Here is a 27,813-nt window from a genome sequence, read left to right as displayed (position 1 = left end):
CATGCATGCTCACAGTGCTCTCTGTGCCTTTTTCTCACACAGACAGACGGGAAAATCTACAAATTCCACAGATATGATGCAAACGAATACTAATGGTGGGGATATGAGTAGATTGTTTGATGCTGAAATAAACATTTGTGCTGGTGCAGATGTCAGTAACCGAGTGGACACAATAAACTTGACATTTGATAGCAAGCACGCACAGCTTATGGTGAGAAGTTGACGACCCACAGCCATGCTGAGCGCGAGCCGTGGCTCTTGGTTGTTGACGGTTCTGACAATGTGCTAATGTGACCAGAATAGGCCTGCATTGTGGATAATGTTTGTGTAAAATTGACTGTGTGCAGTCACATGTCAGAATCGGCAGACTCAAATCTTTCTGCTCTTTTTAGTTGGCAGTTAGTCACTAAAATAGAATTTGAGAATTTCAAAGACAACTTTATTCTGAAGGGGTTTGTGCTGCATTGCTGGAATAGTGGCGATGTTGTGTTGCTAATACCGAACGTTTGTGGTTTGAAAAAAGACAGTAAAGACATATTTTCCTTCCCCTCAAGATCCCAAACTCACAGTGTTCTTCTGTCCTGGTTTTTGGTGATGTGGTTTTGCCCTGAGGTCCTTTCTTGGACTGAGATAAGCACTTGCTTCTGTAGGGCAGAGAAAAAGAGACTGTGCAGACAGACAGCCTTTGTGAAACAAAAACTCAATGTGAAGAAATTGAAATTACGCTGTTATTAACATGGAAACCCTCAGGGCTGTTGCTTCTATTGGGACCAGTCAGGCTCTAATCACAAGGATCTGAGCCCCTGACCTACTTCATGAGATCATTTGGTTTGTTTACTGCATGTTTATGTTTACATGCATCAGATGGTACGTTTTGTTGTAGCTGGTCACATTTTCGTGTCATTGTGGTAGAGGCAATTAAAATCAAGAGAGTTTCTTAGTGTTCTTCTTAGTGTTTTTAAATGTGTGTGCTCCTGCCTCTCCCTTCTGCCCCCTATATGTCCATACATATTGGTGGAGGTAGAGGACATGTCAGTCAATTGACCTACATTAGCTGAGCCCGCAGCAGTCTGATTGCCTCTGAGTGCAGTGGATTTGTGGGTGTGGTGTATATGTATGTTGGACTTACATTTCTTCCATTGGTGTGTGTGTGTGTGTCTGTGCCCGTCTCAAGAGAGTCGGCTTGAGATGAAGATAACCAGTTTACATCAGCAGTGACATTTAGGGGTCAAACGGAGCCGACACAAGGAAGTTGAACATCTTACAACATTTCTGCTTCCAATCCTCGAACCGCACACTGATTTTTCTCTTTAGTTGGATCCAAGCTGAGTTGCTTTCAACTGTCTTTTTTTGTTGTTGTTGTCAGTCTCTCTCTTTTTTAAAGTTTATTTACGTGGACATTTGTGCTGTTGTTCAAGTGAGTCATATCGTTCATGTCAACTTTTGTGATCGCAAATCAGCACATGCACACATGCTTTTCTTTAAGGCTGAAGTTAAATAGTTTTTTAAAAAATCAGTAACCTGCTTGAGCCATTTATCATAGAAGATTACAAATAATTGAATCCAGCCTGCAGCGACTGACTGGAGCAGTGTGATCAGTTTGGATTGCTGACTGGACCCTGCAGCAGTTTAAAATAGCAGAAAGTTCAACTGGTTCAAAATTGAAAGTAGTCCCTTTTGTTTGCTGCAGTTTAAAACATGAATACATTTGCAAAAACAAAATGCAGAAGGAGATTCATCACAGCAGTCCAGCAGTCCCGTGTGTGATGAATATGAAAAGAGCAAGAGGGAAACTTCAGAGACACAACTATCATACTATCTCTCAGTTTATGATTTACACAGCCTAACACTCCTAAAGACAATGTATTGTCTATATAAAAACTAAATAACCTATAAAGACTAAATTAAGCAAACAACTTCAAATTTACACACTGATTCACATGTTTGACCCCATTCTGCTCCTGACTTCAGACAACCTGCTGATGGTGAAGAAAGACTCCTGAAAAAGGCCACCATTATGCCAACCACCTATTAGAGGCAATGACGTCACTCCTTTGACTGGTAACCATGGTTACACTTACCTCCTGCTAGCAAATATCACCCGATTTCCTTGATTTTCCCCTCCCTGCCTGTCTCATCTGCTTTCTTCACCTCTCTCTGCTCTAACTCACCGTTTCCTGTTGCATGTCTCTGTCTCTACTTTTTCTTTCTTTATTTTAATCCTTTTCAACCCTCACCTCCTCTATACTTTCCTTTCGCTTCTTTGTGTCACACAAACGGAGAGAGAACACAGATATGGGCACAAAGCTGCAGCTGAAAAGGCAGCGCATCTTTGACAGAGGGCAATAAACACCGCCGATGATGCTCAGTCAGGCATGATGTAGAGCAGAGGCGACAAGGAGAAAAGATCAGGCCTGTAAACAACAAGTAAAGAGAGATGGAGGACCGTTACAGCTGAACATGCAGTCAGGCTGAAATACACTTCAGTGGTGATAGCGTAAAGGACAGATGGGTCAAGAGCTCCATTTAAATCTAATCTGGAGATGTAGTCCTGCAGAAAGTAAAGGTTCAGAGAAAGAAGAACATGAGGGCAGGGGGCAGTCTGCCACATTCTGATCCATAATTCAGACTCTCGGGCAGGCTGGGGAGTAAAGGAGACTTATTAGAGCCCTTTGTGCAGCTGCATTATAGTAAGCAGCTTACAGTCAGTGTGGTGGGCTGCTTCTCTACGTGTGAGGCGTCTGAGTAAGAACAAAGAAAGACGGGGGGAGACTCGTCTTGGAGCTGACTTCTGTGGACAGATGTTTATTGTTTTGTCTTTTGATGCATAACCACCAACACTCTGCCTTTTCCCTTTTGTCTTCTGCTTTCCTTTACATGAATCATTTGTAGTTTGTCCTTTTCCTCCCCTTCCCCACTTCCTGCTCTCTCATGTTCTGGTGATCTACTCCCTGGGATGCCAACATGTCTGCCTTGCTTGCAACATGTTTCCAGGGAAGTGGCCGTCGACACCCCTCCCTATACTACTCAACTGAGTCAGGCGAGGAGGGGAGGGGGAGTGGATGGTGAAGGTTGCCATGGAAACTGAGAGTCTTCCACTAGCCGACATCATCTGCTGTTGCATGGCGCGTAGCGGGCACATGAATATTTGAGTTTTATGGACACAGACGGATGAGTGACACTAACTGCTCTCTGGACTTCCACTGGCCTGTCGGATGGAAAAACAGAGGTCATGAAAAGAGGAGAGGAGCAAAGGAAGAGATGAATGGAGGAAAGGCGAGGTCACAAAGGGAGACTGACAAACCTTCATGTTATTTAAAGCAAAGTCTGCTTATCTGGGCTAACAAAGGAGAGACGAGGAAATGGAGGCAGAGATGGTAACAAAAGAATGAGGGGATGAGAGGATTTTGAGCAAGTAAACGAGTTTTGTGCACTGAAAAAAATTGCAGGGAAAAAACAACAACATGTAAGACAGAGAACAAAGACACTGAAGGGGAGTAGGGAGGGATGGAGAGTGACGTACCATGAGAACAGTGAATTAGGGCACTGGATCTGGCCCCCCCCCCCTCCTCTTTTCTCCTCATTTCTCACAATATCCTACGGTGTTTTATAATGAATCCTCTTGGAGGGTTGTTTTCTCTGCCTGATGCACACACAGACACACATTCATGCAAACAAGCTGGTCATGATTCATGCAGATATCCAAATGAGACAATGAGCTGTATCGAGAAGTTGTGCACAATCTGACTGCACTGCGTCAAAAGGCACAGAAAGTAGAACAAACGTGTCTCCGTGCTCTCATCACTAATTCAAAGCTCTCTTGACTTTCTCTTAAAATCTGTGACATTTGCATAATAATGACCAGAATCCCCCTTTCATCAATAAGTGTGTGTACCTTTTCCCTTCATGTTTTTTTTCTTTTTTTTCTTTATTGTGTTACGGCAGTCAGTGTAAACCTTTGGTAAGTCTGAGATTGTTTCCTGTGGCTCTGGAGTGCATTCCCCGTGTTTTTAAGAGTCTACCACTGCTGATGGGTTTAACACCTGTCCCAGTGGTCTTGGCATTCAACAGAGTCCTTTTTGTCCCAGCAGTATTGCTGACATTCAAATTACTGTCAGAACATGAGATATGACTCTGGAAATATCCCCCTGGCCCCCCTTGTTCATTTCATCTGTTCAGTCTCAGTTTTATGTTCCCCAGTGTTTCACAAATATGCAACTTTCTCGTAATTTCCTGCTGTGCGTGTTTGTGTATACATGTGTGTTCTGATTGGCTCTGACTGCTCAAAGCTGTTTTCCCTTTCTCGTGGATTTATGTTTTGGTGGTAAGTCCGCTCATTCCACAGACATTTGGAATTTTTCAAGATTCAACTTTATGACTGCTGCTTGACATTAATGTGGAAACGGACTCCCTCCTGATTTCTTCTCTTGTAATTCCGCACAAGCTGCTGCACGAATGCTCTCTCACATCTTCATGACAAATAGAATTGTAGAAGAAGCAACAACAAGTGGGTTATTTTCATCTTTTTGTGCAAGTTGTTACTCATCTGCACAGACATTGAATATGTGTGTTGTCTGTGATGAATGACTGCTGCCTGTTGAAAAAGGGCCTTGGAAACATTACGGTAACCCTACTCTGCATCAGAGATTAGCTGTTTTGGTAATTATAAAGATGGATCATTTTGTGAGTTCTACTTTTATGACCTGAGGATTTTTCAGATTGTTATCGTCTTTTGAATATCCTCAATAGCTCCTATCAAACATCAATTTTAGACAATAATCCAGTGTAAAGAGAGTATTTTAAGATGGACTCCTGCCAGAGTTTGCACTCTTGCTTCCAGATATCGGGCGCGGCTGTGTCGGCTCAAAGGGGCGACGAGGGGTGGGGAGGTGGGGAGTTGCTTGATGGTGCACGCTTGTTAGCCTGAAATATCCATGCAGCAGCTGCACCATTTCCGCGGCAACACCTGTCACCATGGCACTGAGCTGTCGACATGACTCTGTGTCAGTGTCTGCATGTTTGAGGGGTTGCACATTCACGGCGTGTCCCGACCTTTGGAAACACACACACTCATTCACACTCACTTCCTCAGCTAGTGCTTCGGCATGTAAAGAATCTAATACATGGGGCACAATAGTGATTTTGACTCTCTCTCTCTCTCTCTCTCTCTCTCACACACACACACACACACACACACGCACACACATCTCTAGGGGTAATATTTAAGGACACATTGATGGTTATTGGTTCCTTCCCTACATGTGTTATTTTTTGGTTTCCTCTCTGATTCCAGTTCCTTCTTTCATCACTGAAATCTAGAATTTTCCGTAACCATGACAACCGCAGTGGTGGAGGCAGTGGATTAGATATTCTACACTGTGCTGGGGGTGTGGTAGCTGCATATGTGTGGGGGCTGCTTATGGCTTGAGGGATTGGGGTTATGCTTGAATGTTGTTTTCATTGTGTGTGTGTGTGTGTGTGTGTGTGTGTGTGTGTGTTTGTGTTGGAAAGTGTATATAGGCAGGGTGGGGGTAGGGGATGCCCTCAAACCACGATGCACCAGATGGAGTCTTTTGATCTCCTAAAAACAAAAACAAAAACATTATTTTATGGAATTGCTCCAGTTGAGTTTTTCTGTTGATTGTGACCATGTCACATGACTTTACTGCCACTGATTGTGCCGCACACTTTGACCCTCACCTTGATGCAGTTCTCATCTTCTCTTGCTACTTTTCAATGAAGTATTTAACCCCATTTCTCCACCAGTCTAAATTCACCCCTCTCTGTCCCACTGCCTGCCATTCCCAGCTTCATTCCTGTCTTCCAGTCTCCCTCCTGTCTGAGTTCCATCCTTCCAGCTGAGAAAACAGGCGCAAAAAGCTCTTGGCAAAAGAGATGAGGCGAGAGGGAGTGAGAGAAAGAGTAGAGAGGGGGCTTTTCAGATGGAGAGAAAAAAGGGTTTGCAGCTTTGAAAGGGAGCATTGTGTTCTTCTTCCACACTGCTACAGCTCCATCTCTGTGATTTAGCCGAGCCAGCAGCCAACACATTACTGTGTCTCTTTAAATCAGGGTAGTGTTAGCCGTAGCAACGTTCAGGCTCCAGTGCTCCACTGCTCCTTCTCAATGGTCTTCTCTTCTTTTTTAACCCAAAGACCACTCCACTCCCTGTTAACTCAGCCTCATGGGCACATTCCTGTCAACTGAAGTAACAAATGAAAAAGACTTTTTGGGGAATTGAGCTAGAAGTTAGTTGATTATTATGTGTTTAATGAGACTTAAAGATGATCTTACAGAATATACAGGAAGTCAGTGGAATGCGTGTTTTCACCCTTTACTAATCAGTGAATGCTTTTTGATATTTGATGGCGTGCAGGACTGTCAGGGAGTATTTCTAGAGCTGGCTGAGTGTGCCAACAGAAACAGAGGTTTTTATCCCCTTTCTCTCTCCGTTAATTTTTAAAAAGTACATCCATCCAAAGAACATTGGTCTACTTTACTCTGTAATGCATGAAAACAAAACACATTAACCTGCTGCTGTCTATTTCGAGGTCTCTGAAACTTTCATTTCTAATCTTCATTAAGTATGCCTTTATAGGTTGACCACGGCATTATGTTTCATTCCATCGTGATTTGCTGCTAAAGTCCAGATTAAGCTGGTATTTGTCCTGGATTTGTTTGGAGTGTACATGTCCACAAAGCGGGGCTCTGTCCTCCAACATGTGGTGACCCAGAGACAGCTGCAGGAGGGGGGAAGGAAGAAGAGAGGAAGTCAGTGGAGGAGGAAGAGGGAGGGGGACTTGTGAATTGAAAATAACAACTTAAGCTTAAGAAACAAGCGCGGAAACTTACTTCCTGTCCCGCCACCAGCACCCGATGACGTCACATCCTGCTCTCCTAATTCTCCCACTGATCAGATCCTCCCTTGTCTGAAACTAGATCCTTGTTCCCAGCTCACTCACTGAAATGGAAGAGAGGAAGCTTCTCTAGCTATCAAATTTCCACTACAATGCTGGGGGCATTGTAATGAAAATTGAGGAAAATTTGATTACCTGGTTTTTCAGGAAATTTGCTCCTCGGCTCGTCTGTGGGCTTGTCTGACATCTCATTACCTCAGAGAGTATAAGTGTGCCTGTGGCCTTTCACATGCCTGTTTGCATGTACACATCTCATTCAGGAAGTGATGATGCCTGCTGTTCCGTCTCGTGTCCAGCCTGTCTGAGTCATGTTATCACCACACACAGGCGATCATTGCCAGCTTCCAGTCTGCTGCTGTCCTTTTCTATGGCCAACCCTGCTATACATCCCCAGTTTGAGGTTTTTTGCCCGTCTTTAACTGTGAGTGTATAATCAGCAGGAATGTGCTTAATTAAGCAAGATAGGAGGGCACAAAGGGGGCAATATCAGTATAACACTCTACCAATTATGTTGGGTCTTCTCTTGTGGACACGGGTGACTCTTGGGGACAGTAGGAGCCTCTGTGAGTCAGAGGATGATAAACCTCAGCTGATAAAGTTACTGTGAAGCTATTTCGAATCCTAATAGTAGATGCATTATGCACTTCTATGAGTAACACGTTAGTTTCCTTCCATTGTTTACAGAATTACATCAGCTCTCAAATGAGTGCTCATACTGTGGCTCTCCAAACTGTGACAAACCCGCAGTGCTTAATAACTTCTGACTCATCCACTTGTTTCTGTGTTGGATAATCTCCACTCGGATCTGCCATGTTTCCTGCATATGTCTCTCTGTGTTGCCAGGTTTGACTAATGGCTGAATATGTTTTGCCTTCCTGTGGGTTGCTCTGCTCTGCCAGGTCCTGAGCAGCAGCCAGTGATGGCCACTTCATAGATTTGTAATGAAGATGTGTAGAAGAGAGAAAAAGCATCCACTGCAAGGACTGACAGTTGCCGTGGCAACCGTGTAACACATGGAGTGAAGGGTGAGAGTAGTCGGCCATTTTGAGTTTGAGTCTGCAGGGATTGATGTTAAAGGTTCTGCTGTGCAAACTGCTGTGCTATACTCAAAACTGAGTGAAGAGAATAGAATAGAAGTACTTTATTCGTCCCAAACTGGGACATTTCTTTGCAGTAGCAGCATTTGCACCCGAGATGATGAAAATGCAGTAAAGCATGCAGTAAAGCATTTTATCCACCCCCCCAAGGAGAGCACTGAAAAGTCTCATACTGAAACTGCTGGTCTTGTGTAATCCTGAGGCACAAATCTCAAGATAAAAAATCAAACCTGCATTAGCTGGACACTCACATCTTCTCTTCAGCCTCCCAGTCCCTCGTTCCATCCCCCAACAACTGCAGCAGTGACTTAAAGTCTGCTTCTTTTGTTTTGTTCAGTGACGTCTCATGGGCTATTTATAGGGTTATATAATATTGTGTAAGAAAGACTCAAAGAGCCAGAGCAGGCTACTATTATCCCTATGATGGCCCCACAATCTTTGATAGAGAAGATAAAGAACATGTGGCTCAGGCAAAAGCCAGAGAGGGAGTTATTTTACTCTTCCTCACTGCTTTCTGACAAATTTTCTGTTCTCTAAATAATATAGGTTACTGTTGTGATGTTTTGCAAAATTACTTGAATCCCATTTATCATGTGAACTGCTGTTTCATTGAAACAGATTTGGCTGGCCCCGATTATTTGGCCTTTTCTTCCTGGCTGGTTAACTGGCAATGAAAACAAACAAGTGATTAAACAAAAGTTTCTGGTATAATATAAAGGAGCTATAGGTTTTTAATGCAAAGCACACTGCATCTTTCAGCTGTTACGTCTCACAGGTGAGTTTCATTAAATAATGGGATTAATAATATGTTAACACACTCAAGCTGTAGCCTGTGGAAACACGTTAGGATTAAAACGCACAACACATGTAAGTATTTTTTTTATGATTTATTTTTATTTGAAATGTCAGTGTTCAAGAGAAAATAAAACAGCAATATAAATATTAGCATAAAAATAAGAGAGTAACACAGGGGTGTAGCGTGGGAGGGGGCTAAGCATTTGATAAGAAAGATAATACAGCAGGATAGAGTAGTATTAATTCAGCAGCGGACGGACTTACACATATATAATATTTATAATCATTTGTTCATATGGACAGAAAGAGAATGAGAGGCATTCTTTCACAAATGCACAAGATAAAATCACCGCAAAAGAACATTAGGAGGTTACAGAAGGATAGAAATATTTCCATATTTTTTTTGTCTTGTTTCTTTACAGGGTGATAAAAGATAGAGAGAAAATAAACACAAAAATATGCGCAACACATACCACAAGTTAACTAGTCTACGTGTGTCACTTTGTTTACTTATCTAAAGTTATCTTTAATTCAATTATTTACAATGAAGAGTTAGTTGGCTTCCATGGTGCTTTGTTACTACATTGCAACACAAACTGGTGAGGAACATGTCAAATTTTTTTAAATTTTTTTTTTTTTCAAACTGTGGTTTTGTTGTTGTTGTTGTTGTTGTATTTTTTAAAAACAAAATGCAACACATTCCAGTAGTAAGCCACGCCTTGCTGAGAGGGACTTTTGCTTTTAGAATGTTGGACGTGGTCCCTGCTATACAAGCACCTGGCTCATACCATCAACAGGACTTGTGTTTATTTACAGCGGGGAAGAGCCTCACAGAAAAGGGGAGTGGATGCAGAGAGGTGAGAGGATCGGAGAGAGGTTTCCCATTGATTTCAATGGAGGAGAGAATTCAAACGGCGTGTGAGTGGCTTCTCCTCACTAACAGGGATGACTGTGCTTGGCTCTGTTGACCTCTTCCTAGGTCAGTGCATTAGATAAAGTTTAGAGGGTGGGTAGGTCAACAGTGGTTCCTCTGTACATTCAGTGGGTAGAGCCAAGGTTGTTTCCCACCCCCTTGCTGATACAACGTTGCCACCTCAGTCCAGGTACCTCTCACCGCATCCCCTTCCACTCCCCTGGACCCAGCCTGCAAGCTGCCTTTTTTTTTTCATGCAGTTTTAACTGGCAAGGGGCCTGGCAGACAGATGGATGGCAACGTAAAGACTTTAAATCTTATACAAACAACTCCTCTATGCTATTGAATCATTATTTCCCAAAGAAAAAAAAAACACGTTATTGTGTCACATCAAGAAGTTTCTTCAGCACCTCAGGAAAGTGAAAGGGAAAGCTCCATCAAGGCCCTAGAGGCTTACAAAGTGTCTAGAAACTCCTAAGCACTTAAGTTAACCACGTCTACATGTTTCCCTACAGACGGAAGTGATTACAACCCCAACATCATCTCCTCTTCAGAATACAGACAGTGCATTTCTCTTAGTTTGGCTCTCATCGTAGGGTAGCAGGTTAGGGAAGGGCACGAGCTGGGTGTGAGGAGGGGTGGGCAGTGGGTGCAGGGCGGCGGGACACGTCTCTCCCCATCTGAAGGTGTTGTCTCTGCTGTAAAACCACCTCTATGAACAGTATGGCTTGTGGCACAGTGCCATGCTGCCCCCACCCCCTGCCAGCCCTTCCTCTGGGTGCATGCTCAGATCATAAAAAATATCAGATTCAATTCTCATCCTTTTTTTTTTTTTTTAAACTATGATTACAAAAGTAATTCTCATTTTGTGTCAATTAAATGCTACATGTGCATTCTGTTGACCTGCGATTGGAGGGAGGACGGTAGTCTTAGGATGTCCTCCTCGTTGCTTTTGCAATGCATAGTTTGCAACTCTAAACTATTATGTGTTTTGAACCTTAATGAGCATGCAGAAGATTTTGTAACACCTGTCAAATAACTGCCTTACGCTTTATGACCCCATAAGGCTGATCTTATAGAGGAATCTAATGGATGGCGGCTAGCGTACTTTACATTTGCAGACTTTCCTCCTTGGGGAAAGTGCACAATAAATCCAACATGAAAGACATTAACATTTCATCTCTGAATACATCACTGCGTATAGCCTTGTCATCCCAGCAAGGTTCCTTACACTGAATCTCTTTGTCCAAGTTCATTTTATTTTTTTTATTTTTTTTTTTTGTTTTGTTTTAAAGAAAAATGAAAAAGAAAAAAACTGTAACCCCCCATTCCCTACCAAATTATCTACCAACAAAGATTACGTGAACAATACTTGACCTTTAGCACAGCACAAGTTAGTAACACTAACAGCCTTCAGCACATTCGGATTCTTTGAAGACACTTCCAAAGAACCACAAACAACGTCCATGTGAACAAAGTGACTTGATGTCAATATTTGGCCATCATGAGTGACATCAGAGCAGTGAGATACCTAATGGTGGGGGGTGGGGGGTTGAATATTTCATCACATCAGGCCGGCTTTATCATATCTTCACCTCTCTCCATCCAGATCTACTTCTTCTCCTTCTTGGTAGACTTCTTCTTAGAGGCAGGGGTCTGGGCGGCCTTTGGGGGCTCGGGCTGGGCCGAGGCCTGAGGCGGGGGCAGCGCCTGCTGGGTGGCCTGCTGGGCCGTGGCCTGCTGCTGCTGGGGGTTGGAGGTGAGGGTGGCCGTGCTTCCGGGGATGTAGACGTTCTGGCGGTAGTCGGGCACATGCTGCAGGGTAAACTGGGGGCTGTAGCGGGTGCTCAGACCCATGGTGCCGGGCCCAAGGGTGGCCGTAGCCTCACTCACTTCTGGGGGGAAGAGAGACAGAGTGGGGGGATGAGGGGTGAGGAAGGAGTGGAGAGGAGGGGAGGAAGTGAAACGTGTTAGGCAAGTGGAAAGTTTTAGTGTGACAGTGTTACACAAAAGTAGTGAAATGAAAGTGGGTCAGACTAGGAGATTAAACCAGTTGTTTCATTGTAAAGCTACAATAAGAGATGAGGTGCTTCATTGGAGGGGGATACAGTGTGAACATCCGAATAAAATCAAGCACAAAGTTGCAGTGAGCTGAACTTTAAACTGAGTGTGGAAAAACAATAGAACAAAAGAGACAGAATGGCTGCTAAAAAGGATAATATGTGCAGGGGTGTTTTTTTTGTTTAAAAGGGACAACAAAGCGTGCTTGAATGTGTTTCTGGGTCTCTATCGAGCATGCCCTGTGTCTGTGTGAGCATGACGTAGCTGCTCAGCTCATAATTCTCCCACAGCCCCTGCATTGCAGAGCTAGAGACACAAGCTCTCCCTCCCCCATCCTGTAGCTTCTGTCAACCTATTTAAACACACACATACATATGAGAAATGTCAAGCAAACTGTTCTGGGTTTCAAAGAGCACAACAGACACGGACGACAAAATTTCCCCCTAATTGTTGCATCGTTCCTATCAACAGTGATGTCCAGTAGCGAGGGGAGATGACCTTCAGTGTTTATCACAGTCACTATTTGTTCTCTCCTCCCTGTCGGCTCCAACTGTTCATTCTATCCAACCTTGTGCTGACATGAAGACTGCAGTCATGCTCTGGACACAGACGTTCGTCTCTGTCTTGGTTTTCTCTGCAGTGGAAAAATTCCACACAACATCCTGAGTGGTGTCCAATAGGGATATGGAGGGAGATACGATGTGTTGAAATGACACTGGAAACAATGACTTAAGTCTGTTTGGCAATTAAGCTTGTCAAGTTTCTCCCTCCATCTTTACCCTTTGGTCTTGCTCAGCCTGCTTTTAGCCAACATTAGGAGTACTTTTCCATGCGATTACAAAGCCTTTTGCAGTTACAGCCTGATGGTGACTCACTATGTGTATGCTTATTTGTCTGCCAGACTCTTAGTGCAGCTCCAGAATAAAAGCAAAAAAAAAGATAGACACATAGTGTGGAATATGGAAATCATGTCGGTTCATAGTGTTCCTTTAGCTCTGCTTATGATAAAACACAGAGCATGTGATGTGTGTGTACAGTGGAAACACACATCTCTTGTGTTTGTAACTGCAACATATTAACTTTACTGTGGAGAAACTGCAGGTAGTTGGCTCTATAGTACTTATTAGCTAATGTCCACTACATGGAAACATCAATGTGGACAGAGAGGGATACATCAATGTGGACAGAGAGGAATTTATCAATGAACAAGTCTGGCTGGTTGGCCTTCAACCAAACAGGAAGCTACACAAATCACCCCTTCCCACGCACCTCTGCGCTCATGAGGGGAAATAAATGTGTTAGGAAGAGAGAGAACAAACTGATGGGAAGAAAGAAAAAGATGAATAGGTGTAGGACTCACCGTTGGCTGCAGCCATGAGGGCCTGGAGCTGCTCAGCTTCAGTCGGAGGCTGAGGCCAGGGTCCGGTTCCCATGGCAACCTCAGGTCCTCCAGTTGCCCTGTGAGAAGAATGGGAAAAGAACTACTGTAAGTAATTGGAAGATTGTCCTCTACAGTGTGTATGTGAGTGTGTGTTCAGCTCACTGTCCTGACAGTTGGTGGTTTATGATTTAAAAGCAAAGCAGCTGATGGTGGACTTAGCAAGAAGAACAAGGAGGATGTATAGTTTACAAAGCAGGGCGCGTCTCAAACAAACGCACACTCGCATTAAGGCATGAACAAACACATCTGTACTCAGCTGCAAGTGTATTGGCACATTCATTGTACAACATTCACACACTCACCAGTATGACCGTGAGCACTGAGCCGTCTAGTAATTCTGATTAAATATTTAATGATTCCACCTTTAGAGGAAATAGCTGTCTGCTCAGTCACACATGCAGCGCTCAGCGAGCACTGAACATTTCCATCTGGGTAAACTTCACCTTCAAAGCCTTTTGTATTTACAGCCTGCAATTTGCATGTGGGGCTAACAAAAGAGAAAGCAGACGTTCTACAGAATAGTCTCCAACTTGCTTCCACACGTGCAGCACACCAACTTAAGCCCTACAACTGACAACTAGGTCACAAAGCTTTAATCCTGCCTCTCTTGCCGATGCAAATGTTGTTGTTTATTTTATGTTTATTTTATATTTTTATATTGTTATATTTTATATGTTTGTTTTTTTACTCGACATCATTGTAAATGAGGGTCAGGCCCTCAATGATTTTTCGAGTTTAAATAAATAAATCAAATCAAATCAAATCAAATCAAAAATGCAAATAAACGTCCATCTTTTGATTTTCAGATGATCGAGGTAACAAAACTGCAGTATGTTATCTGCATCCATTTGGTACACTAAATCAGCAGATAAGCAAATAAATGTAATTTGACGTGTTTTAGAAGTGTTGAGCAAGTATGTAAAGTCATTTAAAGCCACTATATTAACAACAAAAATCACCTGAGAGCTCTTAGTGGATGACCATGGGTAAAGGGTTCATCACAAATGAGATAAAAGTAAAAGTGTATGTGAAAAGACTATATCCATGACAGTGTCATCAGTCTGTAAGTCACTCTGTGGTGCATTGACCCTAATCCTACAGCCAGCATTATACTATCTTCAGTAGAACTATCTTCAGTAGCTGCAAGAAGAAGAATGAGCCCTGAATCAGATGGTACCGCCCAGAGCCCTGTATAAGGTCATTTTTGAGTCGGTTTCAATAATAAAAAGCTGCTGTGAAGTCTCTCCTGCAAGTACTAAGAAGAAGAGCTGATGTGTCAATATGGAAAAAGTGAATGGAAAAGATACAGGTGGCATTACTTCTATTCTAATCTTCTTATCACCTTCAGTGCCTAAAACCTTTGCAAAGTAGACAGTGTGTTAAACACACAGGATGTAAACAGGAACTCTATTTTCTACTCTAAGCCAATTAAAAGACCCACAGACAAATTGGTCTGCTCCAGGGAATTAAAAGAAAATGAAGGACACAATAAGACAAAGTGAAAAAAGGAATTCCAACACAAAAACTAGGCCCTGTTGACGAGCAGGTTGCCAGATTGTACTGCCAGAACTCTGAAGTGGTTCTCAGTTCAGTGCCAGAGAGAGACCGAGGGAGTGAAACATGTAAGTTTTGTGCCAGGCAGCCAATGAGAAACAGGCTGAGGAAAAGCGCAGTCAGGGCAGCCATTTTGTGTCTTCTCACACAACTTAAGATAAAAGGGAATGCTTCATTTAGGCTAAATTAGAGTCTCTTTGTGCTTATCACATCCTGCGGTTTTGTAGAGCGCTTCCTCTGGTCAGGATTATCACTTCCTGTGGGCAAGATTGCACACTGTGGACACAGAGGGATGTCCTTGGTTTGACCAGACAGGGCTGTTGTTTTTTTTCCCTGCAACCGCACACAACGTGTTTTATCTCTAAAGATGGCTCCTCTTCAGTCTTGATGACATTAACTTCAAACTTAATTTAAGCCCATTCCTCCAGTCACATGGCGTACATGCCAACATCTGTCCCATCTGACCTCAACAGTCTAATTTCACTAAGGAACTTACAGACATTTATTTTCAGAAATCAATCAGAAGACAGATCTTTTCATTGTCCTCCAGTTCATAAATCAAATGAAAAGCCTGCATGTGGTGGTGTTGAGCTACAACCATCACAGACACACATCAAAGGCAACACTTTATGGTGAGCGAGTCTCTCAGAAGGAGAGGAAAGAGGAGCTCTCAGACTGTAACGACTATATGTACAGCACACATACAAGGCAGAGCAAGTCTACAAAACACTGCACACAAACGCATCACAGTCCTTTCTACGCCACAGCAGGCATTGTGGCCTAAGCACATCGATAAACAACAAACCCCATCAAACTTTTAGGGAAACTAACAGAAGCTATGGGTTAGGTACAGCTACACACAGCACAGCACTCAAATGCAGTGCACTAGCTAAAGAATTTCAGTCACTCTCTGCCCTTAGCCGTGGAGGGACGAATTCACAAAACTAAACTCTGATCCGCTGCAAAGGGCAGAAAGTGACCATACAGTGTCTAGGTCTAAATTAGTACCTTGTCCCACTCTTCGGCGTCCATCGTATGTGTGTACCGTATGGCATGTGGGGACTAAAAACACAACAGGTTATACAGCCTGAAAAAACCACTGTGTATTTGCCTGAGGGTTAGGATAAGTTTAAAGAGAAGGACAGTTCTGAGATATCTCAGAGGGAAATGTGTTGGGTCCCGCATACAATTCAAGACATTTGAAGACATTGTTCTTTCTTTTATAATCCTAGTGGTCCTCTAAAACTACATTGGCTCATGTCCTGAGAGTGGAGCTTTTTACTACAGCCGGTATGATTCAGGGATAAGCTTTGACACACAGAATGTGATGTGCAATCACCATCTGGATAAGTCCCACTGCACACAATCTATTGTTGCCCAAACAACATGGACAAATAGCAACACACATTCTCATTAAACCACACAAAAGAAATAGAAAAACACAATTAATCTGCTGCCGCTTAACAGGCGTGTCAACAGTCTCAATATCAAGTCATGATGGAGGAATAGAAAGAGAGAGCAAGATGGATAAACACACTATCCCATCCCCCCTCCAGCTCTGGTCACTGTCCTTCATCAGCAGTACTGAGTGATGGTGCACAGGCGCAGGGAGGGCAGAGAGGGAAGGAACAGCATGGAAGGGGGAGGGGAGTGGAAGCTGCGGCAGCCATTTTAAAAAGCAGCCTGGACACAGGCAGAGATGCTTGTTCAGGAGGCTTAATCAGGAATCTGAATGCACTCAGCAGCGTCATTCACATGAAATGTGACCACTATCAATATTATGCTTTAAATCAAAGTCAGAAAAAGACTGATCTCATCAGTACTTTACAATCAGCACCTTGCAGGCAGTGGGTTGTTATGGTTACAGCACTTTCCTCTTGTTTTTTTTTTCCCCTCATCCTTTCTAACTCTTTTGTCTTTACAAAGAGCGAGAACGCGGTGTTGATATTATTGGACATTTTGTCAGTGTGTGCAAGCGTGTCTCTGTTTACTCACCCGCTTGGTCCAGGTCTCTGTCCCTGTGTAAAGCGCCAGTCATTGTTGGGAGGCTTTTGCTGTGAAGAGAACAGAAGATGCAGCATGAAGTGGATGTTTCACTGCAGCAACAGCAATATGTTTTGTAGGATGTATGTCTGTGCTGGATATGAAAATGTCTGTGTGTCTGTGTATATCCTTTTGTTATGATTTAGAGACCCTTTTCCAGCTTCTCAGTATGGCTTAACAAAGGGGGCCACTAATATCTGTATGTTCAGCCATCTATGCTGTAAAAACTAAGGGGCACAAAATGCTGCTCACTCGCACACAAACACACACACACACACACACACTTGGGCACTGCTTAAAAAGACTGGACACAAGATTGAAAACAAAAAGGTAGATGGTATGAAAAAGAGAATGAGATGAACAGTTAAGTGATCACTGAGCTGAAAAACAGAAAAGTGCAGCAACGTAACCAGAGATGAGCGAAATGTCCTAAGGTTTATCTCAGTGGATGACACTGCATATAAAGAGGAGGCAAAAAAGCAAGTTAATATTTTATAGTTAAGACAAAACCAGGACACTGTTTAAGGGGCAGACTGAAAAGTTACCCTGAGTGTAGATGCAGATGTTGGATGTTTGTAAGTCAAAAAACAAAACTTAAAGGAAAAATGGCTATGCTAGTCACTTAGAAGTGAAAAAGCCTCTTTCCGCTCTGTACGTTCCTGCTACTCTCTATTAATGTCTTCAAGCTCACTGCACTCCTGTCCATCTCTACCTCACTGGCCCTGCCACCATCTCTTTTCCATCTCTCTAGCTCTTACCCTCTCTCTTGAGCTCTCTTGTTGTGCAGTGATGCGGTGAATAGAACCCTGGCTCGGCTCCAGATTCTGCTGCCTAATCGACACAAGAGCTCGCTGGAGAGAGAGGCCAGCAGCAAGATGTGCTGCATTATTAAAAGGATTGTCCTACCCGAGGGAATGATGGAAAGAAACAAGTGAGCAGGAGAGAAAAATGATAGACACAATCCACTAAATTACTACATAAAAATTACAGATAATCTGTTGGTTATTGTCAATGGAGGATCTGTTACCTGAATACAGGTAAATTAATACATTTACAGAAAGACGGGAGAGTTTGTAAAGATGTGAAAAGGGGAACAGAGTATTATTATTTTTCTAAATACAAGTTAAGGACCTGTAAAGAATGAAGAAGAAATTGAACTGTACATGGAATCAGTGGCCATTCCGTGAAAAACAATGAGTGAATGGCACCGTAATGCATGTTGTACAGAGTGAAAATAGATATTAGATGATTCATTATGAGTGTTGCTTTCAAAAGGGTCAATGTTCAGTAATGGCCGTGTAGCTCCCAGGAAGAAAAACACTCAGATAAAGTCAGGACTGCTGTGGTGTCCACACTGAAATACCAGAATGAACAAGTTGCTATCATTACAACCTGAAACACCCATCGATGAGAATCTCAGCTCAGATCTTATCCTCCTTTAAAGTAGAGCTCGGTCGATGTTTATAGTCTATAAATGGACTGAGAGATGTGTGGTGGTGGTGCTGGTGGTGGGGTGGGGTCTGTCTGAGTTGTAGGGAGAGAATAAGATGAGCACAGTGTAGAGGCAAACATCCACAGAAAGAGGCCCAGCATTCCAGCTGAGTGACTCGTTCTCACCACACATTCAGACACATGCTTCTCGGCTCTGAGGTCAGATCTCACTAGGTGTGTGAAGGAAAGTCGAACATAATCTGCCGGGATACTGCACTCCAATGCATACACCTTATCTAATGTCATGGTAAGCTTCACTGTGGTCAAGATGGTGCAAGCAGACATTTAATAAACATATGAATGCAATTCTCATCTGAACATGTAAGAAGTCATATTTTGGGTCTTAACAATAGTTAGCTGAACAACCATCTTGTTGGAGTTAAGTTCTTATGACAGTTAAGGTAGCAGTTAACAACAGAGGTTTAAAGGCTTAAAATGTTTAAAGGATTAAAATGTAAATGACTTCAGATCCAGCCATCATCATATTACAAATTGCACAAGATGTTGTGTTTTCAAAGCATATGTTTTTCCACGGCTAAGAGTGAAGGTCAGACAGACTAGTCAGGCACACTCTGCCAATGCAGAGGTGGATGGTGGGATTACAGCTCTGTCGACCTAAATTCTCAACACAAAGGCAGTCACACTAACCTGGAAGCTTTAAAAGTCATCTGTCTGCTTCCCATACATCTTTCAGTCGATTCAAAGAGCTCTGAGGAAACTTACAACCTGATTGTGATACACCATGATATATGTCAGTTGAAGGACTATGATATGTAGAGCTGCATTTGTCAGGGGTGTAATCTGGACTGATCAGCACATGGGCACATCTGGGTGCCATCCAGGATATTTGTAAGCATGTGAGTTGGAGCTTTACAAGAAAACATCTGGCTGACTGGTTAACCACCTCTCTATCACGATACACTAAAGTTTATCCAGGTGTACAAAAGTATAATGTCATCCCTTTTTCACTCTCGAACATAAGAGTGAAAAATACCGCACATACACAGACTTCCTACAGTTATGCAAGTCTGCCTTGCTCTTTGTTTTGAAACGTGCAACACTTGTGTTGGTGAAAAATAACCAGAGCTGGACAGCACTGGAGAAGAGATTCTGTTTGGTTGCTGTGATCATTTATAGCACACACATACACACTACAGCTTTTAACCTTTACACAGCAAAGCATTTGTCTTGGCAATGATTATTGTTGTGTAAATCAAGGTATTTAATCTCTAAAATGTTGAGTCCATTTCACTAACAAACAAAATTCATGATTGAAATGACAAGTCACTTAACTATAGTCTGACTGAACCGCCAGTTCATTACATGTGCGTCTTTAACATCGATAGCAAAGCATATTAAGTAAAAACCCAACTAAGTCCAACTAAGAGCATGTGCCAACCCAAGCAAACGCATATAAGATACATGACTCGGAGCCATGAGAATATTCAAATCCTGAGACAAATGATTCAGTGAAAGACGAAAGAATCAAACTCACGCCATGCTCCAAAACAGGATACTGCAGATGAATAGATGATACAAAGGGGGACAGTGGGAAGACACTAATTCCCCTGAGTCCTGCTAAAATTACACACTACTAGAGGGCTCCTCGTGCCTGATGCTTTATATGCATAATCTCATCCACACAAACACATAAACACCCGTAGTCCTGGCTGCTGCTATAAAACCCAATTATGGCCTGTGCCTTCTGTCACTGTGGCACACATGCATAAAGCAGTCCTTCCTTTCCAGTTAGCTGTTCCTCTACCTCTTTTCCACTGCTGTCCTCATTGCACACGTGTCACTACAACAGGGAGACAGATGGCACCCTGCTGCCCTCAGGGACAACATGACTCAAGAGCAGTCTTTGTAGCACAAAGTTGCAAAAAAAAAGGAAAATGTGAATATGTTATATAGAGTGAAAGGTAAATATCATTAAGGGAGTACCCCAGATACCATAACAACCCCTAAACATAAACCTTTCATCAAACTGACAAGATAAATCCTGATAAATGGATTAAAAATGATAAAGCCTCTTTTCCCCACTGAATTTCACAAAAGTGAATCACATTCATGAAAGCAATGTCAGCCATTTTCTATCCCTGCCAGCACTTTCTAGGCATTGAACCACTAAACGGGCTGTCTGTGTGTCTTATACATGCAGTCAGTATCTGGTTATCTTTCACTGAAATCTTAGAGCTGAAAACGGAAAAAGTCAGATCTATAGATGACAATTACAAATGGCTGCACAAATCTGATACAGCAAGCACAGCCTCACATGTGTGAGTCCTGGAACCAATCAGCAAAGTTCAGAGGACAACAGGAAGTCAGGGGTCAGGCCGACGACCCCATGAATTCCTGTTTTGCAGCTACTGCTTTATTCTTTGGCTCTCGCCCTCCACCCCTCTTACCATTTTCCTCTCCTTCACCCCCCTCCCCATCTCTCCTTCTGTCATCCTGTTCCTCTCTATCTCCCAGCCATTTCACTGAGTCAACTCTGCAGGACCCATTTTCATCTGGGTGTCTCCTCCTCTCCATCTGTTAAGTACTAATGTTTCCTCATTTCCTTTTCCTTTGACATTTCAACAACCTTCAACCACGTACTGTCCTCTTCACAAATCTGTATTTGCACCTTTCTTGTCCATAAAGAAAGCTCTCTCTTGTTACTGATAGTGAGTGCATTTGCTAGCCTGGGGTAAGAATAAATATTAAGCTCTTTTCTACTCTGCCTAAACCTGTCTAGTATATCAACAAAGAATAGAACGGGATCCTTCAATTAAGCAAGTGGAGTTTCATATAAAATACTTTTCACTGTCATTTTCTTTGTGGGTATAGAATAACATGATCAAAACATAATTTTTATACATCTAAAGATTTTCAAAATCTATGAACATTCATTTGGACTGAAACACCATATTGGTCTTATCCCAACAGCACAACATTTCCTGTCCCTGTTAACCCTCACCTCACTGGCTGGGCTCATAAGGTGCTTCCTGCTGAGCGTCATGTTGAGTGTGTTGTTGTGACTCAGCATGGGTGTCTTCATAAATACAAAGTCACTTCGGCTAGATATGGTGGAGTAGCACGGCCTATAGGTGCGTGTATGTGGCTCCTGGGAACCCCCCACAACCTCCATGTATCGTATGGGTCCATCAGTGTTGAGCTGCAGGTGCAGGTCTTTGCTCGGTCTCTGATGGTAGCGGCTGGACCTGTGGCGATCGTAGCAGCAGCATTCAGAGCCTCCCAGCACTGGGTCACGGTGCCTTAAACAGCGCACCATGAGAACAACAAATGTGATGAAGGACACAGCCGACACACAGGCTAGAGAGATTATGAGATACAAAGTGATATCCGACATCCCTGTGCGGTGATAAAAGTGGTTGTGGCGAGGGTTTACAGGAGCATCTTCAGCTGTGCCCTTCTCATCCACCGTTACTGTAATGTTCACAGAGCAGGACTTTGGTGGGTCACCATTATCCTGGATGATGACCATTATATCATAGGTTGAGTCAACTTCCTCCTCGGCCCACTTCCGGGCTGTGCGGAGCTCCCCAGAGTGGGCCCCAATACGGAACATGCCAGCATTTGGTCCAGGAGCGATTGAGTAAAACAACCATGCATTGTGCCCACTGTCTGCATCCACCCCAACCAGTTTATTTATGAGGTACCCTGAGCCAGCAGACGGGGGCACAGTGAGCTGCAATCTTTTGTCTTTCGGGTAGGAGGGGTGAACAATAAGTGGTGCATTGTCGTTGACATCTACCACAAACACATGCACAGTGACATTTGTTGTCCGTGAGGGCACCCCAGCATCCCGGGCCTGAACCTCAATACGAAAAGCATTGAGCTTCTCATGATCCAGGGAGCGCATGCTGTAGATGTGGCCGCTCTCTGGGTTAATGTACACATAAGATGATATGGATGAGCCCTGAACCATGCTGGGAAGGATGGAATAGGAGATGTGAGCATTTTCACCAAGGTCTGGGTCAGTGGCAGAAACTGCAGCAATGGGGGAGCTGGGGGCATTGTTCTCTGGGATGTCCACAGAATATGAAGGCTGGGAGAATGTGGGGGCATTGTCATTTACATCTGAGAGCGTCACCACAAAGGTGGTTTGGGATGAAAGGGGAGGTGAGCCAGCATCAGTGGCCTTGATGACCACTGTGTACTCTGGGATAGTCTCACGGTCCAGTTTACCGGCTGTGATGAGACTGTAATGCATGCCAAAAGCTGAATTCAGTTTGAATGGCAAGCCTGGTGGGATACTCAATGTGACCTCTCCATTCACACCAGAGTCCAGGTCCCGTGCACTTATGAGAGCTATCACAGTCTGTGGTGCTGAGTCTTCTCGAATGGGGCTGGTCAATGACGTCAGTGTCACCTCTGGTGCATTGTCATTCACATCAATGATGTCCACTATGACATTACAGGAACCCTCCATCGCAGGAGAGCCATCATCTCTGGCCTGCACTGTGATGTGATATGCAGCAGCCTTCTCGTAATCCACATCGCCCTTAACGCGGATCTCCCCGTTTTTAGAATCAACGCTGAAAAGCTGGAGAACATGGTCCGGTGTGTATTTACTAAATAGGAATGATATTTCACCGTTGTTACCCGAATCAGCATCCGTGGCGTTTAATTTCGTTACTAAAGTGCCTCGTGCAACATTTTCTAAAAGCGTAACTTTCTTTACTGTCTCATCAAAGACCGGTGCATTGTCATTTACGTCCAGAATTTTAATGAGCAAAAGAGTTGAGCCAGATTTCTCCGGCTGACCCCCATCCACAGCAGTGAGCAACAGGCGAAACGAGGCCTGGGTCTCCCTGTCCAAAGGTTTATCCACCACTAGCTCTGGAAACTTGCTGCCGTCACTTTTAGTTTGGACATTCAAAATGAAGAAGTCATTGGCAGCCACATGGTAAGTGCGTAAGGAGTTGGTACCCACGTCTGGATCGTGTGCGCTCTCCAAACGGAACCGTGTCCCTGGCGCGGCCGCCTCTGATACCTCCAAAGAAATGTTGCTGGTTGAGAACTGCGGTGCGTTGTCATTCACATCCAGAACGTCCACAACAATGCGATAAATCTCTAATGGATCATCCAGAAGTAGTTGAAGGTGCAGCGAACACGTCGCACTCCGTTCACACAATTGTTCCCTGTCAATTTTTTGTTTAATAACCAAATCGCCGCTCGCCTGCTTTACCTCGAAATACTGCACCGATGACTCCGAGACCACCCGTAACCTCCTTTGGATAATCCGCTGAGCAGTGAGACTCAAATCTTTTGCGATGTTCCCAACGACAGAGCCCGGACTTAGTTCCTCCGATACGGAATAGCTGAGCTGAGCGGACGCAGAGGAGACGCAGGCCAGATAGAAATAAATCCTCCACAGCCTCCCTCCTCCAGAGCGCTTCCTCTGTCTGGAGTCCATTGTGCCGCGCTCCGAGGATCGGGAAAGTTTCTGACTTCTTATTTCACCGTAACGAATCCATAGTAGTGTTAGAACGAGACTACACGACTCGATGTAAACATTTCCATTCTAAAAGCAAAGCGATAGGAAGCTTTGATATGATCATGACGGCCGAGTTTAAAGAAAAAAAACAAGGACGAAAATCAAAGTATTTTCTGACTCCACTAAACTCCCCGCTCTGTGTCCTCCACCTCACTCCCTTCATGGGCGGGGAGAGAGCACAGAGGCCTTCCCTCTCATTGGAAGACAGGGTTGGACCAGTGCTGTCACACTTCACACAGACACGCACACACAAAACTTTTCAGTGCTGCTTTTCCACTGAGAGGAGTTACAACCAGTAACAAGTCTTAAAAGTTTGAGAGGACAGTGACAGATGAAAAACTCAACAAAGGGTGTGGCAAGACTAGGCAAAATTCATTTTTATAACAGACAGATACACGGAAGAGATAAGTTAACTTTATAAAACTGCAAAAAAGAACTACCCAGTGCTCCCAATAAGCTCTCTCCATGAACGCTGCTCGTGGTGTGGTGCAGAAGCCACTTAAAGCAGTGCTTTTTGGTTCCGCATGGGGGCATTGTTTCCAAACTGCCTTTCCCCCAAGGTTAGGTTTACAGCAATATGTAATGTTATCTTGATATGTTCTATCAGGATAAATGAATATCACGAATCGTTTTTATTTAGAGATAAGGAAAAAAAAAGCATCTTAAAGTATGGACGGAAACATACCAAAATGACGCATCAGAACATGCTGACAATGCAATCAGCATGAAAAGTACATGTTGAGATGGTTGAGATGAAAATACCAATTGATATAAAATTATTCAAAATAATAGTTAAGGAATATGGAGGAATAACACTGGAAAGCGTTTCTTTTTCCAGAAGTCCAATATAGATGTATCACGATAGCCACTTTATAAACAATAAGACTGAAAAAGAAAATGTGTTCTGTTATACAGGTGATGCAACACTGGTCAGCTACCAAGGAAAAATAGCAGCACCTATAGTTAAGCAAGAATCACAAGCTTAAAAAAGTAAATTAAATTAATCCTAGATTACTTTAAAAGATTCCCCACAGGGTTCCCTGTTTCTGCTCACCTGCTGGCTCTCAAAGGTCCAGGTGCTGTCGGGTAAAGACGCATCCAGAACACTGATCACCTCCTTAAAGTCTGTGGTGCTGCTGGGTTTAATCAAAGTGAAATCACTGTACTCTGACATCGGAGACATGCAGGACCTGAAGGACTGACTCTGAGACATCATGTCTCCTCCCAGGACCTCCACGTACTTTATAGGTCCATCAGTGTTGAGCTGAATCTGCAGGTTTCTGTTTGGGTTCTTGTAATCATCACAGTCGCTCCGTCTCATGCAGCAGCCACCGCTGCTGCTGCTGTTCCTGATGCATTTCACCGCTAAGATGAGAAAGGTCACCAGAGACAGCACGGACACCGAGGCCAGAGAGAGAATCAAATAAAGGGTGATTCTCCCGGTTTTCTTGCTGGGCTCGGACAGTTTGTGTCGGAGGTCTAAGATGGGCTCATGGAGACCGTCCTCCAGCACGATGGACACCGTGACGGTGGAGGACTGGACCGGTTCCCCGTCGTCCTTGATCTCTATCAGCAGCCTCTGAGAGGAGTCGTCCTGCTCGGACACAGCGCGTTTAGTCCTCACCTCCCCTGTGTACAGATTGACAGTGAACAAAGAGGCGTCTGTGGCCTCCGCCAGTCTGTAGGAGATCCAGGCGTTATGGCCCGAGTCAGCGTCCACGGCCGTCACCTTAGTAACCAGGTGACCCGCTTTAGCGAAGCGGGGCATCCTCTGATGGGAGAGGGAGCCCAGGGCAGCGGAGGAGGGGTAAATAACAGCGGGGGCATTGTCGTTCTGGTCCAGGATAAAAACATGAACGGTGGCGTTGCTGCTGAGAGACGGAGAGCCCTGGTCCTTTGCCTGAACCTGAATCTGAAACACCTTCAGTTTCTCATAGTCAAAGGAGTGCATGCTGTAGATGCTGCCGTTATCTGAGTTAATGTAAACATACGATGAGACCGAAATGTCCTGCACTTTAGAGTCCAGTATGGAGTAAGAGATCTTTGCATTTTCACCAGAATCCAGGTCAGATGCTGACACTGAGTGCAGTATAGAACCTGGTACTCCATTCTCTTTTAGATAAACATTATAAGAGGACTGACTAAACATCGGAGGGTTGTCATTTACATCAGTAATTGTGACAGGGATAGTTTTCTTACTCGAAAGAGGCGGAGAGCCAGAATCAGTGGCTATTATCTCGATGTTATATTGAGAGGAGCTCTCTCTGTCTAAAGCACCGCTGGTTACCAGTGCATAGTTATTAGAAAAGGAAGGTTTCAGAGTAAAAGGGGAGCCCTTGGTGAGCTGTAACGTTACTTTGCCATTATCACTGGAGTCGAGGTCTCGCGCACTGATCAAAGCAACTACTGTGCCACTTGGTGCGTCCTCGCGCACAGGTTTAGGCTGCGAAGTGAAAACTATTTCAGGAACGTTGTCATTGATATCATTAATATCAATCTGCACACGACAGTGACCCTCCATTTGAGGACTACCTTTATCTTTAGCAGTTACATCAATGTCATATGACTTGATAGTTTCATAGTCTAACTCCCCCTTCAGGGAGATTTCACCTGTTAAAGAGTTAATATCGAAGATTGTCAACACAGAAGATGGTGTCCGCGAGCCAAATGAGAATTCAATTTCGCCATTTAAACCTTCATCCGCATCTGCAGCTTTGGGTTTGATAACAATAGCTCCCTTTTTGCTTTTTTCACCCAGGGATACTTTGTAGAGGTTTTTCTCAAACACTGGGAAATTATCATTAATGTCAAGAACGTTTATGCTTATTTGCGTGGTTCCGGATCTTACAGGATTCCCTCCATCTAAAGCTGTTAGTAATATTTGATGAACAGACTTTTTCTCTCGATCCAGAGACTTTTCTAAGACAAGTTCTGGAACCATCTTACCACCCTCAATTTCTTTTATTTTAAGGGAGCAACACTCATTTTTACTGATTGTGTAAGATTTGAGTGAGTTACTTCCGACGTCGGGATCCGCTGCGCTCTCCAAAGGAAAACGCGTGCCAACTGCTGCTAATTCGGCTATATTCAAAGACAATTCATTGGAAAGGAAACTTGGAGAATTATCATTAATATCTCGTATTTCAACTTCAATTCGATGTAACTGCAGCGGGTCCTCAATAACGACTTGCAGAGGTAACACACAGCTGGCGCGTTGTCCGCATAAAGCCTCTCTGTCTATTCTGTCATTCACCACCAGCTCGCCCTTCCCCGCATCCACACTGAAATACTGCTCACCAGCCTCAGAAGCGACGTGTAGTTTACGGTCAAAAATGTCTGACAGTCCCAAACCTAGATCTTTGGCAAGATTTCCTACCACAGAGCCCCGTTTCAACTCCTCCTGGATGCTGTAACGAGTCTGTCCCTCAATTGTATTCCATAGGAGAAAGAAATGATGCCACCAAAGAGCCAGCCATCTCCAGTCTCTGTATCCTTTTCTCTTTGTCATCCCCGATTTCATTTTATTTCCATTCCACATGAACGAAGATCACAAAGCCACAATCCATATCCAAAGAGTGCAACATATCCAATGAGAATGATAAATACTCATGATCAAATATTAGATTAAGATAAAACCTTGTACTCCAAGTAAATGAACCATTTACCTACTATTCTCACACTCCGAGCATTGTGAATGCTGAAGCTGCGTGGGGGAGGGAGTAGATCTCTTTGTACAGTTCTGTATGTGATTGGTGCTCAGCATCCCTCTCTGGCATCCAATGAGAAGGAAACTGAGCAGCAGCATCACGGACACATCGACTTTTTTTTTCTTTTTACGATATGATAAAACAAAAATACTACAGACTCCATGTAATTATCAACTGACTTATGTGAATATTAAATAAAAGACTAGGCTGTATTTAGTCATTTTCTTTACGTTATAAGATAGATTCGTGTTGATATAGATTATATTTTAGTGGTTTTACTGTTTACCCAGA

The 27,813-nt window shown here is 43.6% G+C and overlaps 1 protein-coding gene and 1 long non-coding RNA gene across 51 annotated transcripts in view; both read right to left on the bottom strand.

Annotated features, from left to right (window-relative positions):
- Positions 1 to 6,330: 6,330 nt before the first annotated feature.
- Positions 6,331 to 7,540, bottom strand: LOC142397308 (uncharacterized). The gene is made up of 3 exons (XR_012772690.1): positions 7,050 to 7,540; positions 6,850 to 6,958; positions 6,331 to 6,737 (listed from the first exon to the last, which is right to left on the bottom strand). It is a non-coding gene; the product is annotated as an uncharacterized LOC142397308 (long non-coding RNA).
- Positions 7,541 to 8,883: 1,343 nt separating this feature from the next.
- LOC142397750 (protocadherin gamma-C5-like) overlaps positions 8,884 to 27,813 on the bottom strand; it is a 260,382-nt gene continuing 241,452 nt past the window's right edge. For 25 of the 50 annotated variants that reach the window (XM_075481403.1, XM_075481402.1, XM_075481404.1 and 22 more), the window contains exons 2-5: positions 16,771 to 16,829; positions 15,784 to 15,837; positions 13,141 to 13,238; positions 8,884 to 11,614 (exon numbers count right to left, since the gene is read on the bottom strand). In XM_075481403.1, coding sequence (XP_075337518.1) covers positions 11,331 to 11,614; positions 13,141 to 13,238; positions 15,784 to 15,837; positions 16,771 to 16,829 — 495 coding nt within the window. In that variant the 3' untranslated portion in view covers positions 8,884 to 11,330. Of the gene's footprint in view, positions 11,615 to 13,140; positions 13,239 to 15,783; positions 15,838 to 16,770; positions 16,830 to 17,576; positions 17,721 to 21,271; positions 24,064 to 24,869; positions 27,451 to 27,813 lie in introns of those variants that run through there. The other 25 variants (XM_075481421.1, XM_075481419.1, XM_075481416.1 and 22 more) reach the window with 11 other exon arrangements.

This window comes from Odontesthes bonariensis, chromosome 13 (assembly GCF_027942865.1).
Source record: "Odontesthes bonariensis isolate fOdoBon6 chromosome 13, fOdoBon6.hap1, whole genome shotgun sequence".
In the NCBI taxonomy this organism is placed as follows: domain Eukaryota; kingdom Metazoa; phylum Chordata; class Actinopteri; order Atheriniformes; family Atherinopsidae; genus Odontesthes; species Odontesthes bonariensis.
The sequence above is the reverse complement of the archived record's forward strand: the minus strand, read 5'-3'. Positions and strand labels throughout refer to the sequence as shown.